Source organism: Bombyx mandarina, chromosome 17 (genome assembly GCF_030267445.1).
Source record: "Bombyx mandarina strain Sakado chromosome 17, ASM3026744v2".
Classification (NCBI taxonomy): domain Eukaryota; kingdom Metazoa; phylum Arthropoda; class Insecta; order Lepidoptera; family Bombycidae; genus Bombyx; species Bombyx mandarina.
The window spans coordinates 2816880-2830839 of record NC_143223.1 but is presented as its reverse complement, the minus strand read 5'-3'; the positions used below and the strand labels follow the sequence as shown (position 1 = coordinate 2830839).

The 13960-nt window shown below is 36.4% G+C and overlaps 1 protein-coding gene across 2 annotated transcripts in view; it reads left to right on the top strand.

The window, feature by feature from the left end:
- The window catches only part of Parn (poly(A)-specific ribonuclease), a 38327-nt gene extending 26460 nt beyond the window's left edge, over positions 1-11867 (top strand). Inside the window, exons 12-14 of one of the 2 annotated variants that reach the window (XM_028172174.2) lie at positions 8750-8775; positions 9971-10113; positions 11697-11867. In XM_028172174.2, the coding sequence (XP_028027975.2) occupies positions 8750-8775; positions 9971-10113; positions 11697-11843 (316 nt within the window). In that variant the 3' untranslated portion in view covers positions 11844-11867. Of the gene's footprint in view, positions 1-8749; positions 8776-9970; positions 10114-11696 lie in introns of those variants that run through there. The other variant, XM_089734258.1, reaches the window with a different exon arrangement.
- The last annotated feature ends 2093 nt before the right edge of the window (positions 11868-13960 follow it).

The following is a 13960-nucleotide window of genomic DNA, read 5'->3' as shown; positions in this document are numbered from 1 at the left end:
TTATTATCAAGTCTGCGATATTTTATAGTTTTTTTATTATTATTTTTTGGTAAGTGGTTACTGGAGGTCATCGACATCCACAACGTAAATGCGCCACCCACCTTGAGATATAAGTTCTAAGATCTTAGTATAGTTACAACGGCTGCCCCACCCTTCAAAGCGAAACGCATTACTGCTTCACGGCAGAAATAGGTAGGGCGGTGGTACCCGCCCACGCGGACTCCCAAGAGGTCCTACGCAAATTATAATTTTGCGGGTTTGATTTTATTACACGATGTTGTTCCTTCAGCGCGGAAGTCAATCGTGAACATTTATTCAGTACGTATTTCATTAGAAAAATTTGTACCCGCCTGAGATTCGAACACCGGTGCATCGCTCAACACGAATGCACCGGACGTCTTATCCGTTAGGCCACGACGACTTCAAAATTGTGAATTGCGAATAAACTATCCTAATTCTTCTTTCCTTCTGCGAGCCTACTGGAAGAGATTTCAACATGAAATAAGTAGTGCCTTTGTACTCTGTATCCTTATTGTCGTGTTTCTTCTAACAGCTGTGTGTACAAAATATATTAATTAAATAAAAAAATAAACTATTATTCATCGGGGAAGAAGAAATAGGCTACTTGAATACAACTCAATTTTTTAAGTATACTCGTAAAGTTTTATAATTACACAGTTTTAATTAGAACGAGCACAGAAACAAAGAAAAATAATTAACTAAACTCAATTCTTCCGTAATCTTCGAAAAAACGGTGACCGGAAATTTGATGAGTGGGCTACCACTCATTACATTACATTACAGTTTGCGATATATACCATTCGACAAATGTCACCGTCGACTGTTCGCTTCCCGTATTAGTTCCCCGAGGGTCTATTACAATTGGCGCCCGGTATATCACGTCCCGGTAAATACCGATTAGTCAGCTCAAAACGGCGCCTCTAATAACCGTCTAAAACCAACGTTTTGTGTTTGCATTCTGAACGTGAATAGACGTATTTATATGATACTTTAGCGCTTTTTATTTTTATTGCTTCGATGCGTGCTCAAATTTTAACGTTCACAAGAATTCACAACGGCCGTCTGGTGTAGTGGTAAGTGACATGGGTCACTACACAAGGGGGTCGCGGGTTCGAATCCCGCCAAGGGAAGATATTTGTATGATAAATATAAATGTCTTTTCCGGGGCTATGGATGTATATTAAATATATGTATGTGTATAATAAAAATCTTACATTTATATCCGTTATCTGGTACCTGTAACACAAGTTCTTTACGAACTTATCACGGGACCGGTTAAAGTGGTGTGGTTGTTAAAAAAAAAAAAAATTATTGGTGTGACAAGCTTAAAGTGTGAGATAGGGTATGTGGCAGTGTAGTATTTCAGTCTTTGTGAAAGCTATCTACATAATAATATAGCGAGTTATACATTCGGCGGCTTGTCAGTGACGTATTGACATGACAAGCGGCACGGGCCAATGTTTCCATTAAACAGCTTTGTCGTCTTCCAACGAACGAAATCCTTGTTTTTTTTTTTTCGTCACATATATATGTTTAGGGGATTCGAGTGTTTTGTAATAATAATTACTCTTTTGTTTATTGTTAAAGTCTAAGGTAAAATTGAGAATAGATTTATATTTTTTGTCTTTATTATTATTTGTTTAAAGTGTAGTCTTGGCGAAATCTGTGATTATAGACGTGAAGTCTTTGAAAATGAAATCATAATAATGCTCAAACTTTTAATTTAAATTCATAATTGTGGTTGAATTTCTATTACTGGTGGGTGGGTAAAATAATCATTAAAGATTAAAAGCTTACATCTAAAGATGCACTAAAAAGAAAAAAAAGGAAATTTTACATGTTCCCGCCTAAAAATTCCACACTAAATTCTAAAAATAAAGAATTGGAAAACACACCCGACACTGTAAGGGTTGGTTTCTATTTATTTCGTTTGTCAGAGTATTTGAAGTTTTCTTAGAATTTATTGATAAACTACCAGCAATTTGTTGATAAAATCCACATAAAGAAATTAACTAATTAAAATTACAGGATCGATTTTAAATCGAGCAAACCACTTAAACGTCTGGAACTCGCCTTCCGCTCTTTATGAATATTTCTCGGTAACAACAATTACATGACACATTAACAACGTATCAATCGCCTTTAATGTGTTTTACGATCGTTAATGTTGGCCATACGTAGAGCCGAGCCGTTGCTTTGATGTACTGATATAACATGATCGCGTGCCGGGAAAATCATTCCGGGAATGGGATAGTCTGTGCTGATACAAAAAAAAAAGTGAGTAACTTGAAAACTATTTAAAAGCAACGGGATCTTTGTTCAAACGGTCCCATTACAATTATTTTTATTAATTACAAATTTAGCGGTTTCGAGAACATTCTGATGTTTTTTAAATAAAATTCTTGTCACAAACACGTCACGTTACCGTTGTTGGTATATTCGGTTATCACGTAACAAACAATAATTTGCATCAATGTCCCTTAACACCTGAGGCACGAGGCACTTTATGTAAATTGTCAGAGCTAGCGCAGATTAATGGCGTGGTTGCTGTGATCGCTACCTCTCGTCGCTAGGGGTGTTGGTTCGATTACAACCGAAGTTTTGGTTGGTCCTGTTGCAGATAATATTTTCGTTTTTTCTTTCTTAATGAATGTAGCCCTAATTGTCTACGTAATATCTAACATTAAAATACTTATTGTGACGTAAGTTATCACAAGCAATTCCATTTCAATTATTTTTTTTGTTATATAATTACACTTGTACATCGTTCTTTTTTGCCAGTATGGAAATTTTCAATAACTATATTTGAAATGAGTCGATTTGTTCCAAAGTCGACGATATCATTGTGATCATTGATTTCAACAAATGAATTAGTCTTTTTCTATCTTAAGAATGACGTCACTTTCTATCGGTATACTTGCAGTAACATGCGTGCTTTCGAAGGAAAAGTAACAAGATATAAATTTATCGCGTATCACTTATCCGTGTCTTTTAATAGGACCGTGTTCGTGAACAACACGCAAAGTAATAATACTGTTGATAGCATCACTAGAATGCCGTTTAGTCGCCTGCCAGCGTAATGCAATAAAACGGGAAGAGGTTTTAATCAAAATAATTTATGCTTAACTCGTAAGCGTAATTCTATCTCATAATATCCATCCATAGATCACCGTCGGTATTGTCTACAGCTCATTAACCGTATAAAAGTAATAAATTTTTTTGAAGTCTTCGAGAATCTTTGAGAATTTCTTAAAGTAGGGTTAAACCGCTTCGTTACGTAACGCGTTACGGCGCCATTCTGTCTGGCATCCCTTTCTCTCACGCATACGGCAGCGGTACTAAGAACGTATGTCACTCCTAACTATTTATATATCCTTATCAGCTTATGTTACAGTTTTCTTTACATTATCATATAAATATACATAAAATTTAAGGAATAATCTAAGGTTTTTTCAGTAATTTCAATATGAAATAGTTCAACTTAGATTAATTTAAATTATCATTTCTGTCGGGCGTCCCGAGACGCACAATTTTATATGTATTTTTTAAAAAATAAATCTCATTTTTTTTCCACGGCTAACTGTTAAATAGGGCTTCCGTGTTCTTATTTGCTCAGTTAGTTAGCAACCCTAGCGCTCTTAACTATAAACATGTCCCTTAAACAGGTGAACTTTAGACCTTTCTCATTCCTAGTTCCGAAGTAACAAGGAACGGCGGGAATTAACGTGTATTTAACGCTAAATAACTGTTGAATCTGGATTTATTTTTAACGAGAACCGAGATTGCGTTAGCCTGTGCCTCATTTTGATTTAAAAAAAAAAACTGTCCTCTCGTAGTTTCAATGCTTTCGAAAGTCCGGTTTGCGGAAAGTTTTTGTTTTTGTAAAGTTTAAATAAATCTGTCAGTTTAAAAAAGTTTTCTTATTTTGTTTCAGTAATTAGTTACGTGTTAGTTAGTTAATTACCGTGCCATACATCTCACGAGTAAGTAATTAGAACTACTTTTACGATTTAATCTCGTGTTTTTCTTCCACTGTTTAATTTCTGACACTTCGAATACTTTAAAGCTATGATCGTCTACCTACACAGGCAATGAAAATAACAACTATTTTCATTTATTAAGTCATGTTATCTATTACTCGGAAACCACTATACTTTATTTATTTATTGCTTAAATGTTATTGGTTAAATAGTTACCGGAGCCCATAGACATCTATAACGCAAATGCCGACACCCACCTTGAGATATAAGTTCTAAGGTCTCAGTATAGTTACAACGGCTGCCCCACCCTTCAAACCGAAACGCATTACTGCTTCACGGCCGAAATAGGCAGGGTGGTGGTACCTACCCGTGTGGTCTCACAACAGGTCCTACCACCAGTAAATACTGAAGAAAATTATGGTTTGAAATCGCTCAACATAGAACAAGCAGAATACATTTATCGGTGGCAGGACGTCTGAACTTGTCTGCCGTGAAGCAGTAATGCGTTTCGGTTTGAAGGGTGGGGCAGCTGTTGTACAGAAAAATGAGTTTTAGAACTCATGTCTCAAGTTAGGCCACACCAGGTAGAACGCTAGCTCGTGCACCCAGCTACAAAAAAATCCATTTCTAAAAACGTAAGACCATTCATACCTCTCTCTCTAAAGTCGGTCAGAAAAAATGAAATTCATTAATAATTTCCTACACATAGATTCATTGACTCCATGACTATGAAAAGTATTCCATTAAACATGAACGTTACGAAGTCAGACAGGCAACAGTGTAAATATCATCTAAAGATGCAGTACGTGTAAAAGTTGGTTTGATTGAAACCGTAATAAGGCGCGCTGTCAAGTCTTGTGTACGTCAACTGTCAGTAGTAGAGTCAACACGTGATCGAATTGTATAGAGTATAGACAAGAGTTGCATTTAGGCTACGTTCCGATATACACTGCGACTCTCTGCAGTGCTCTTACTGAAGATAAAGTTCGTTCTGTTGCTTCAATCACGATTCTGCAGGATAGCCGTCGGAGCGCCTTGGTTCCTTAGGAATGTGGATCTCCACGACGACCTGGAGCTCGACTCCCTTAGTAAGTATCTACAGTCGGCATCGCTGCGCCATTTTGAGAAGGCGGCACGACATGAGAACCCTCTCATCGTAGCCGCTGGAAATTACATACCCGACCCAGTAGACCGAATGGTAAACCGTCGACGTCGCCCAAAGCACGTCATTACGGATCCTCCTGATCCATTAACGGTGCTTTTAGGCACCACAAGCACCGGTCACCGTCCTCGTCGAACCCGTCGCTTGCGACGAAGGGTTCGACGAGCGAACTAACCCATAGACACAGCCCACTGAGTTTCTCGCCGGATCTTCTCAGTGGGTCGCGTTTCCGATCCGGTGGTAGATTCTGCGAAGCACTGCTCTTGCTAGGGTCAGTGTTAGCAACTCTCCGGTTGAGCCCCGCGAGCTCACCTACTAACGTTAGGGCGAAGCTGAAATAGCCTCTCAAGGCTATCAGCATAGGTAGGGAAAAAAAAAAAAAAAAAAAAAAGTTCTGTTGTTGACTAACAGTAAACAGTCTCCTAGGAAATATATATGAGGTCATAAAGCGTCGCCATTTTTCTACTGTGAACGCGTGATCGCTTTTACCTTATATAACCTCTTTTCATTTTGCCTTATATAAATTGCTTAAAAAAACAATATTTTCTTTTACTAAAAAGTATACTTACTTTTATTATGCAACTAGTTCAACTGACAATATCTTGAATGTTCAATTTTTAAACATAACCGAATTAAAAAATTAGTTTTTTTTTGTTGAAGTGAAAACGTCGATGACTCTACTGCGTTTCGTTTTAAACAGTGACCAGTATAGCTAACTATAAACATAACTAAAAAGCTAATTATAAAAGAACGGCTTCGCAGTATACGAAATTGACGTCACAGTTAGTGCTCGCTGTGCACATCGGAACATAGCCTTAACTTAGAAGAGGAAACACGGGTTGCCGGGATATTTAAAAATTATCTTACACGTTTAACTAAACTAAACTACTTTTACGGTTTAATCTCGCTTTTTTTACTGTCCGTATATTGTGTCCGACATTTCGAATGTTTCAGTCTCTGTGGTCATGATATCCGAATTTTAATAGCTCCTACGACTCGTGAAAACTGAAGAGGAGTCATCTCATAAATGAAAGAGTAGTCGCAACCCGGACAGAAAACGTAAATGTAAAAACAAAAAAAAACAATATCCATATTTCTTTCCTAATACTGATTTTAATGTTATCATTTTTTGTTTTTGACTTATATCGGTTTTGCTAGGTGTTTGGAAATTCTAGAAAAAATTGTGACTTTTGTTTTAATTATACAATAATATACACACATTCTTAGGGTAGGGTAATAAGTATTGACATTGATTAATTGATTGATTAATAAGTATTGTCATTGTCCAGGCACGGGGCAGAACCTTTGCGGACTAAATGTAGTCCTTGTTTTTTCTTTATTTAAACACAGCGAACCGATGCCGAATTAAATTACTGCTCATCAAACCTTAAATAAAAAAAATAAAAAAACAATATAAACTTGTCTTACGTCAAATAATTTTCTCTGAATCTTAAATAAATGCATAGTATTCCGTATAAATTGTTCTAAACAGTAAAGTATAAGAATGTATATGAATTATTTATTAATAACAAATGTACTCTAATTATTTCTACAATTCTCCACTGCCTGTTTCGGAACGTCATCCCTTTGCTTCTTATATTGCGCTTAACAATCGTGGGATTAGAACATCCTAAGGTTTTTCCCTTTTACAGAATTTTAACCGAATGCTTTCCTATTAGCTAAGGGAATATCGCTTATTAGCGAATGCTCGTACAAAAAACCTTTGTAGTAACGAGTCAATCAGGAGCGGTGATGTGAACGTCATCAGGAGTCGCGCCGCATACCTTATTTGGTATACGTTTGAGAAATGAAGAGGGACTTCGCTAAGCTTTACTGTATTGTATTAATAATATAATGTTTAATGAGTGATGCGTGCTTTTGAACGATGACGCCGAGAAAATGACGCGTTTATTCTAAGGATTAACGTTTGAGGATGACAGTGTTTTGTTTTGACATTTACACACAGCTAGTTATTCGTTTATTTATGGTTTATTTTTTCTTAATTTTTTTAGCATGACATTTATTTTTTCGGATATCTGTCAATTTTTGTGTCTTATCTGTGTTTTTGATTTGTTGCCCATACTTCCTTAGAAGTTTGGTTGATTTGTTTATAAAAACAGATAGATTTTCTAATAATGCAATTAAAAAATGATTCAATTAAATTCCTCATTCTAAATCACTTAATTATTTTAATAGTGCGCGTAAAAGTGTTTTATGCAAAAAAAAATGGCGACAATCGTGACTGTCTGAGAGTAATTTCACTCGGCGAAGGTGTGTCGTAGCCAACGACAGGTGATCTTAGGGTTGGAACATAACTTAGGCATTTATTTTTAAAACGAGCTCCATTTGTTGAGATCGTTATTTATATAAATCTTATATAAAGATATATGGTACTGCCTTAATTACCTATGCAATAAACAGTATCCTTGCGTGTTGATTATTAAAATGAGGTACGTACTGGCAATTACAATGTACACTCAACAGATAAAATTCAAAGTATGTATATATATATATACGCTTGTATTCGAAAAGGTAAACTTGCTAACAAAACTCCTTTGATTTTTGATCCAACAACAAAAAAAAACGTTTTTATGGCATCCCTATGACACAGCGTTTGTGGCCAGCTCTCACCCACAATTAGTTTCAACGTTCCGACACCAATTAGGCTGCACGGCGTCATGTCCTATTGCCACACTCGGTTCACACAAAAATAAATCACTTGTTTTTTTTTTTCTTCAGAGATCGATAATTTGCACACTGTCCTTTAACGGTATCTGTGGTTTCATAATATTTTTTTTTAAATTAGGCTTGCGGTTTAATCGCGAGCTTTTTAAAAAGTTTTTAAGTTGCAAAGTTTTCAAAAGTACGCCAGAATACTCGTATGGTATTTATAAAAGATTTCAATAGGTTTTGACATCGTAAACTTGATAATTAAAACTAATTTTACGATTTAATATCGCGTTCGTTTCCCACAGAAATCTGACGGTAGTTAGCACAATATTTAGGTGTCGAAAAACAAAACCTCATCTATACGTTCGGTGAAGCTAGCATAACTACTCGAGGTTACTAACAATGGGTAGAAGAAAAAAAATCATAATTATCCGCGGCGAACACGAAAACTAAAGTTTTTGATAAATCGTATTTTTTTCTCCTACCTGTGCACATAAATTTTCCAGAACAGTTAATGAATGTTAGTATAATACCACCAAAGATAGACCATGATAGACACCATGCTCTATACTAGAGATTACTACCGCTTCCGACGGTTCCCTCGGAAGGACACTAATACTGATAACCTTGATAACTGATAACTAAACTGATAACCTTGAAAGGCTATTTCAGCTTCGCCCTAACGTGTATGTGAGCTCACAGGGCTCAAACCGGAGTGTTGCTAACACTGGCCCTAGCAAGAGCAACACAGTGCTTCGCAGAATCTACCACCGGATCGGAAACGCGACCCATTGAGGCCAATAAGTCAAATGTATTTAAAATCTCACAGGACAATAGTCGTTGAACCGCCCTAGGTAATAAGTTAAAATTTGTACAAAAAAGTGTTTAAAATTATTTATTTCAATGTTTGTTTCAGTGAGAAGACACCTGTGAGGACTTCAGGTTCGTATTATGTTTTATTTATTTTTATTAAATATCATAAGTCTGTTAAAAGGTAAGAAATACAATAATCGAAAAGATAATTGGAAATTTGAAAAATCTATACTAATATTTTATATATAAATCTACAGTGGTTTTTACGGATGTTCCGTTATAACTACTGAACCATGCATCCGATTGTCTTGAAACTTTGTATCCATGTAGAAAATACATGTACTTAATGGATAGGCTAATATTTATATGAGTGTTGGACTCCCTAATAATAATGACAATAAATAATAATGTTAATTTTAAATGCCCAGCGAAGCGGGCGAGTACGGCTAGTATACTTATAAATCCTTACCTTATACATACTTAAAGATTGACAAATAAATAAATCTTGGCTCACAATGGGTAATATTATGTTGAAATTAACGTAGTGAAGTCGAGTCTCCCTTGTGGAAACCACGAGTGGAGATAGCAAATAGTATTTCAGATTGCAGTATGATTTTCAATGGTAAAAGATTTTTTTATTGTCCTTGTAGGCAGACGAGCATACGGCCCACCTGATGGTTAGTGGCTAACGTCGCCCAGGGACAAAGCCAAACCGCTGCCTAACATTAAGTACTCTGCCTCGTTTGAAGAAGGACATGTGATAAATGGAAAATTGTAAAGTTGTATTTGAAAAGTGTCTTAAGCAGTGGCAGCAGATTACGTACTTTCCTAGCTGATATTCATTACCATTTGCTATAGTAATAGTATAGCTCACCATTCCGTGGGCCTTAATTTGCCCAAATGCGAACAGAGAGCGTAATTTAAAAAAAAATCTTAATTTTTACACGCTTTATATTAGCTTCACTTGTATGCATGTATGTTTGTTTGTTTGTAACTGACTCCTTTAGACGCGATTTTGACCCACTTTAAACGTCCAGATTTCATTCAAACTTTGTAGATTTATCGAGGACCGATGACAATTCAATATTAAAAAAAATTGAATATATTGAAATTTAACTAAAAAATTAAAATTAAATAGTAGTTTAAAAAACTAAAAAACACGCTTTATATAAAATTCAACTAAAAAATAGAAAATAAATTTAAATTCAAAATAGTGTAAAAAAAAAATTTTTTTATTGTAAAAAAAAAGCGTTTCTATTTTTTTGTTGAATTTTATGTAAAGCTTGTTTTTTAGTTTTCTTTAAACTACTATTTATTTGTACAGCTCTACAGATTAACGCGACCGTCACTACGCCGGTTAATAAAGTTATTATACCGGAGAAGGTGCCCCGGGACCGATCCAACAGCGTGTCTCCTATAACTCCGCCGAGGAAGAGAACATTTTCGACGTCTTCCGGAGGATTCGAGGTAATTACATTAATGGATCGTCGTGGCCTAAACGTTAAGACGGCCGGTGCATTCGTACCGAGCGATGCGGTCCAGAGTTCGAATCCCGCAAATATGTACCATATTTTTTAATGTTTATTATATTCGACGCTTGAAAGGCAAACGTGACTAAACGACAATGCGTGAACTTTACAATAGACTAATTTAAAGATGAAATACCTGAAAAAAATCTGTTTTAACGAATCTAGGTGTACGATTGAAATTATTTTAATAGACCTAGAAATATATGGCGCGACATCGTGAGACGCATCAAGTCTGCCCCTTCCAACACTACATGACGATCACGACCACTCTGTTAAGAGTGACACGACTGAGAAGAAGAAGAAATATATATTTTTTGCGCATCGAATATGGTTATTGCCTATCATTTATGTATAAAGCAGTTATTGTCGCTTAGTCACGTTTGCCTTTCAAGCGTCGAATTATGTTTCGCGAATTACTTCCACGATGTAAGAATAGTTGTCAATTGACTGTATCGATGGTAAAGTAGATGGAGCGCTCTTGCCTGTTGTGTCGGGGGTCGTGGGTTCGATTCCCACATCAGGCAAACATTCGTGTGACGAACAGGTTTGTTTGTCTTCGTCTGGGTATTTGTTATCTATACAGGTTTATTAGCTCTTCATTTGGGTACTTATTATCTATTATATGTATATATTTAAACCTATATAAGTATGTATGTCAGTCTCTGATACCCATAGCACGGTGAATCCTAATTTGGGACTGGTTGACCGTGCGTGATTTTTTCAGTTATTTAAAAAATAGCATTTTGTAAGATAAAAGAAACACGTAAAATTATGTGTAATTTTAGTAATTACTAGTCTTAAGGTCGCTTAAGGAATAAGAAACGATTTAAACTAATGACTTGCCCCGGCTTCGTATGGACGAATCAAGATATCTGGCTAACGTACTAATATACTGGGCAGAAGCACGCATGAATTACGACAGCATTAAAGTACTCTTAAGGTTTTTATTCGGGAAACAGTCGATAAAATTGCAGATCAACAATTTATTAATTCGATCAACTACAGACCAGCCGTGTGCTTAGTCCGAGTTTTTTAACGTTCTCTATAGCGTAAGAGTTAACTCAGATTTGTATGGAGTTGAAACGGCTGCCTACGTTTGCCGCTAGGGGCGCTGTTTCAACTGGACACAAATTCGAGTTAACTTTTACGCTATCGAAAACGTTAAAAAACTCGCACTTAGAACAGAGAGACGCCGTCAAACGTGATATGCGAGTGTCAACATTATGTCGAGGCTTGACGACCGGTTCCCAAAAACAGTTGAAAGTACGATCAGACAGCGTATCACTACATAGTATAAAACTAAGTCGCTTTCTCTGTCCCTATATCTGTCCCTATGTATGCTTAAATCTTTAAAACTACGCAACGGATTTTGATGCGGTTTTTTTAGTAGATAGAGTGATTGAAGAGGAAGGTTTATATGTATAATAACATCCATTAAATAGTGGAGAAATCAATAGTAAATTACAGTTTCAGAAGCGAAGCGAGGGCGGGTCGCTAGTTTACATATAAAATAAATTACAGGTAAATGAATTAGAATCGCCAACGAAGAAACTTAAAGACGCCAGCGAAACGAAGAAGAGAATCGATGAGAAGATTATGGATAGGTTCGATAGTGAAGCCAAGCCAGCCTGCGTGACTGTGTTCAAAGATGACGATTGCTGGGATTGATTGTAAATAAATATGGCGCAAATCTATGGTTGTTTTTTTTTTCAACAAATGTTCACGATTGATTTCCACGGTGAAGGAATTTATTACACGAAGTCGTGTAATAAATTCAAACCCGCAAAATTATAATTTGCGTAATTACTGGTGGTGGGACCTCTTGTGAGTCCGCGCGGGTAGGTACCACCACCCCGCTTATTTCTGCCGTGAAGCAGTAATGCGTTTCGGTTTGAAGGGTGGGGCAGCCGTTGTAACTATACTCAGATCTTAGAACTTATATCTCAAGGTGGGTGGCGCATTTACGTTCTAGATGTCTATGGGCTCCAGTAACCATTTAACACCAGGTGGGCTGTGCGCTCGTCCACCCATCTAAGCATAAAAAAAACTGACACGTTTTCAGATGTAATTGACTGATTTTAATTTAGTGGGTTTGAGTACTTTCTGTACCTATTCGCTGGTAGTCTAAGGGGCTATTCTTGATACATGCGGACGGGTAGGTGAGCTCACGGACTCAACCTGACAGAACTTGCTAACACTAGCCCTAGCAAGAGCCGTGCTTCGCAGAATCTACCACCGGATCGGAATCGCGACCCACCGAAAAGATTCCAGAGAATTCCAGAGAATCTCAATGGGGCTGGCTGTGTTTAAAAGCTGTTTTGAGTTTTCGAAACTAATTATTAGGAAATTTGGCGGAAAATAGTTCAGTAGGCGAGATTCGGCGCCGCTAATATTGAATTCTGAGAAACGTATAAATTACATGATTTTTTTATCGTATACATAGACTGTGGAAGCATTAATGATTCCTTGGTATAATAATGTAAAGGCATAAAACTCTAAACATATTAATATTGGTCTTCTCATTTCCGAAACATTTAAACAAGATGATGTGGAATTGTACAATTGCGAGTAGAATGTACCCTTTTTTTTGTTTTTTTTTCATGATGGGGAATCCATTTACGGATACCCGGTCGAGGGGGGTAACAGAACGGGTTATGTCGGACTCCGGTGCCTCCAGAAAAGAAGAGGGAGAAGAGGAAGAACGGGGTCCTCCTCTTCTTCCAATTCCTGCCGGGAGACTACGCCTTGAGAAAGGCGCGCGAGACGCTGAGTAAAATGTACCCTTAAATTTTGTTTAAATCACATAACAACAAAATCTTATTAGTTAATTGCACCGGTTGGCGACGACGATGTCTTCCTTGATGTGTGTTGATATCAATGGTGACTCCAATTCCAGTCTTCCATTGCTTACTGTCGTCGGTACGAAGTGCGGTGGTCGCCAGCACGTTTGGGATTTCCAAGGGCATTGCATAATCGAAGGCACATACCGCTTTGAAACCCCAGTTCTACGGCGACGCACATTTTTCGTGTACAACACCAACTATTTACATCGAATTATATTATATTTAAAATCAATATATATATATAAATGAATTGCTGTTCGTTAGTCTCACCAAAACTCGAGAACGGCTGGACCGATTTGGCTAATTTTGGTCTTGAATTATTTGTGGAAGTCCAGAGAAGGTTTAAAAGGTAGATAAATATGAAAATGCTCGGAATTATATAAAAACAAACAATTTTGTTTTTCCTTTGATGTGTCCCCCGTCGGACGGATTCCTTTTGTTTGTTTTAAGTATATTTTATACAAAAGTTTAGTTTTATTTATCAATTGAGGCTCTACGAAGTCTGCATGGTCAGCTTGTTTAAAATAAATACAGCAATGCATTTATATAAACCTAACTAATAATTTTATTTAAAACACCCAATATAATGTAGAAAAGAATGAAATGTATTTTCGAATTAATAAATTATGTCATTCGGTATATTATTACATTTTCTAATCAAAATGAGTTTGTTAAGATTAATTTTACCTTATAATTTTTGACTGCGTATGACTAGAACAAAGTAAGCACATTTTTGAAATGATTGCAACACTTTGTCTCTCTAAAAAGATTGTCTCTAATAAAGATTTTAAAACAGCAAAAATGGCATAGTTAATATTTATTGCAAAACTAGTAGGTACACCACGATCACTGCCTCTTGGAGCTCATTATTAATTTAACGTTTATTGACATTGTATTCGTTAATTGTCCCATACAATGTCCGTTTGTGCTTCATTAAGGCAT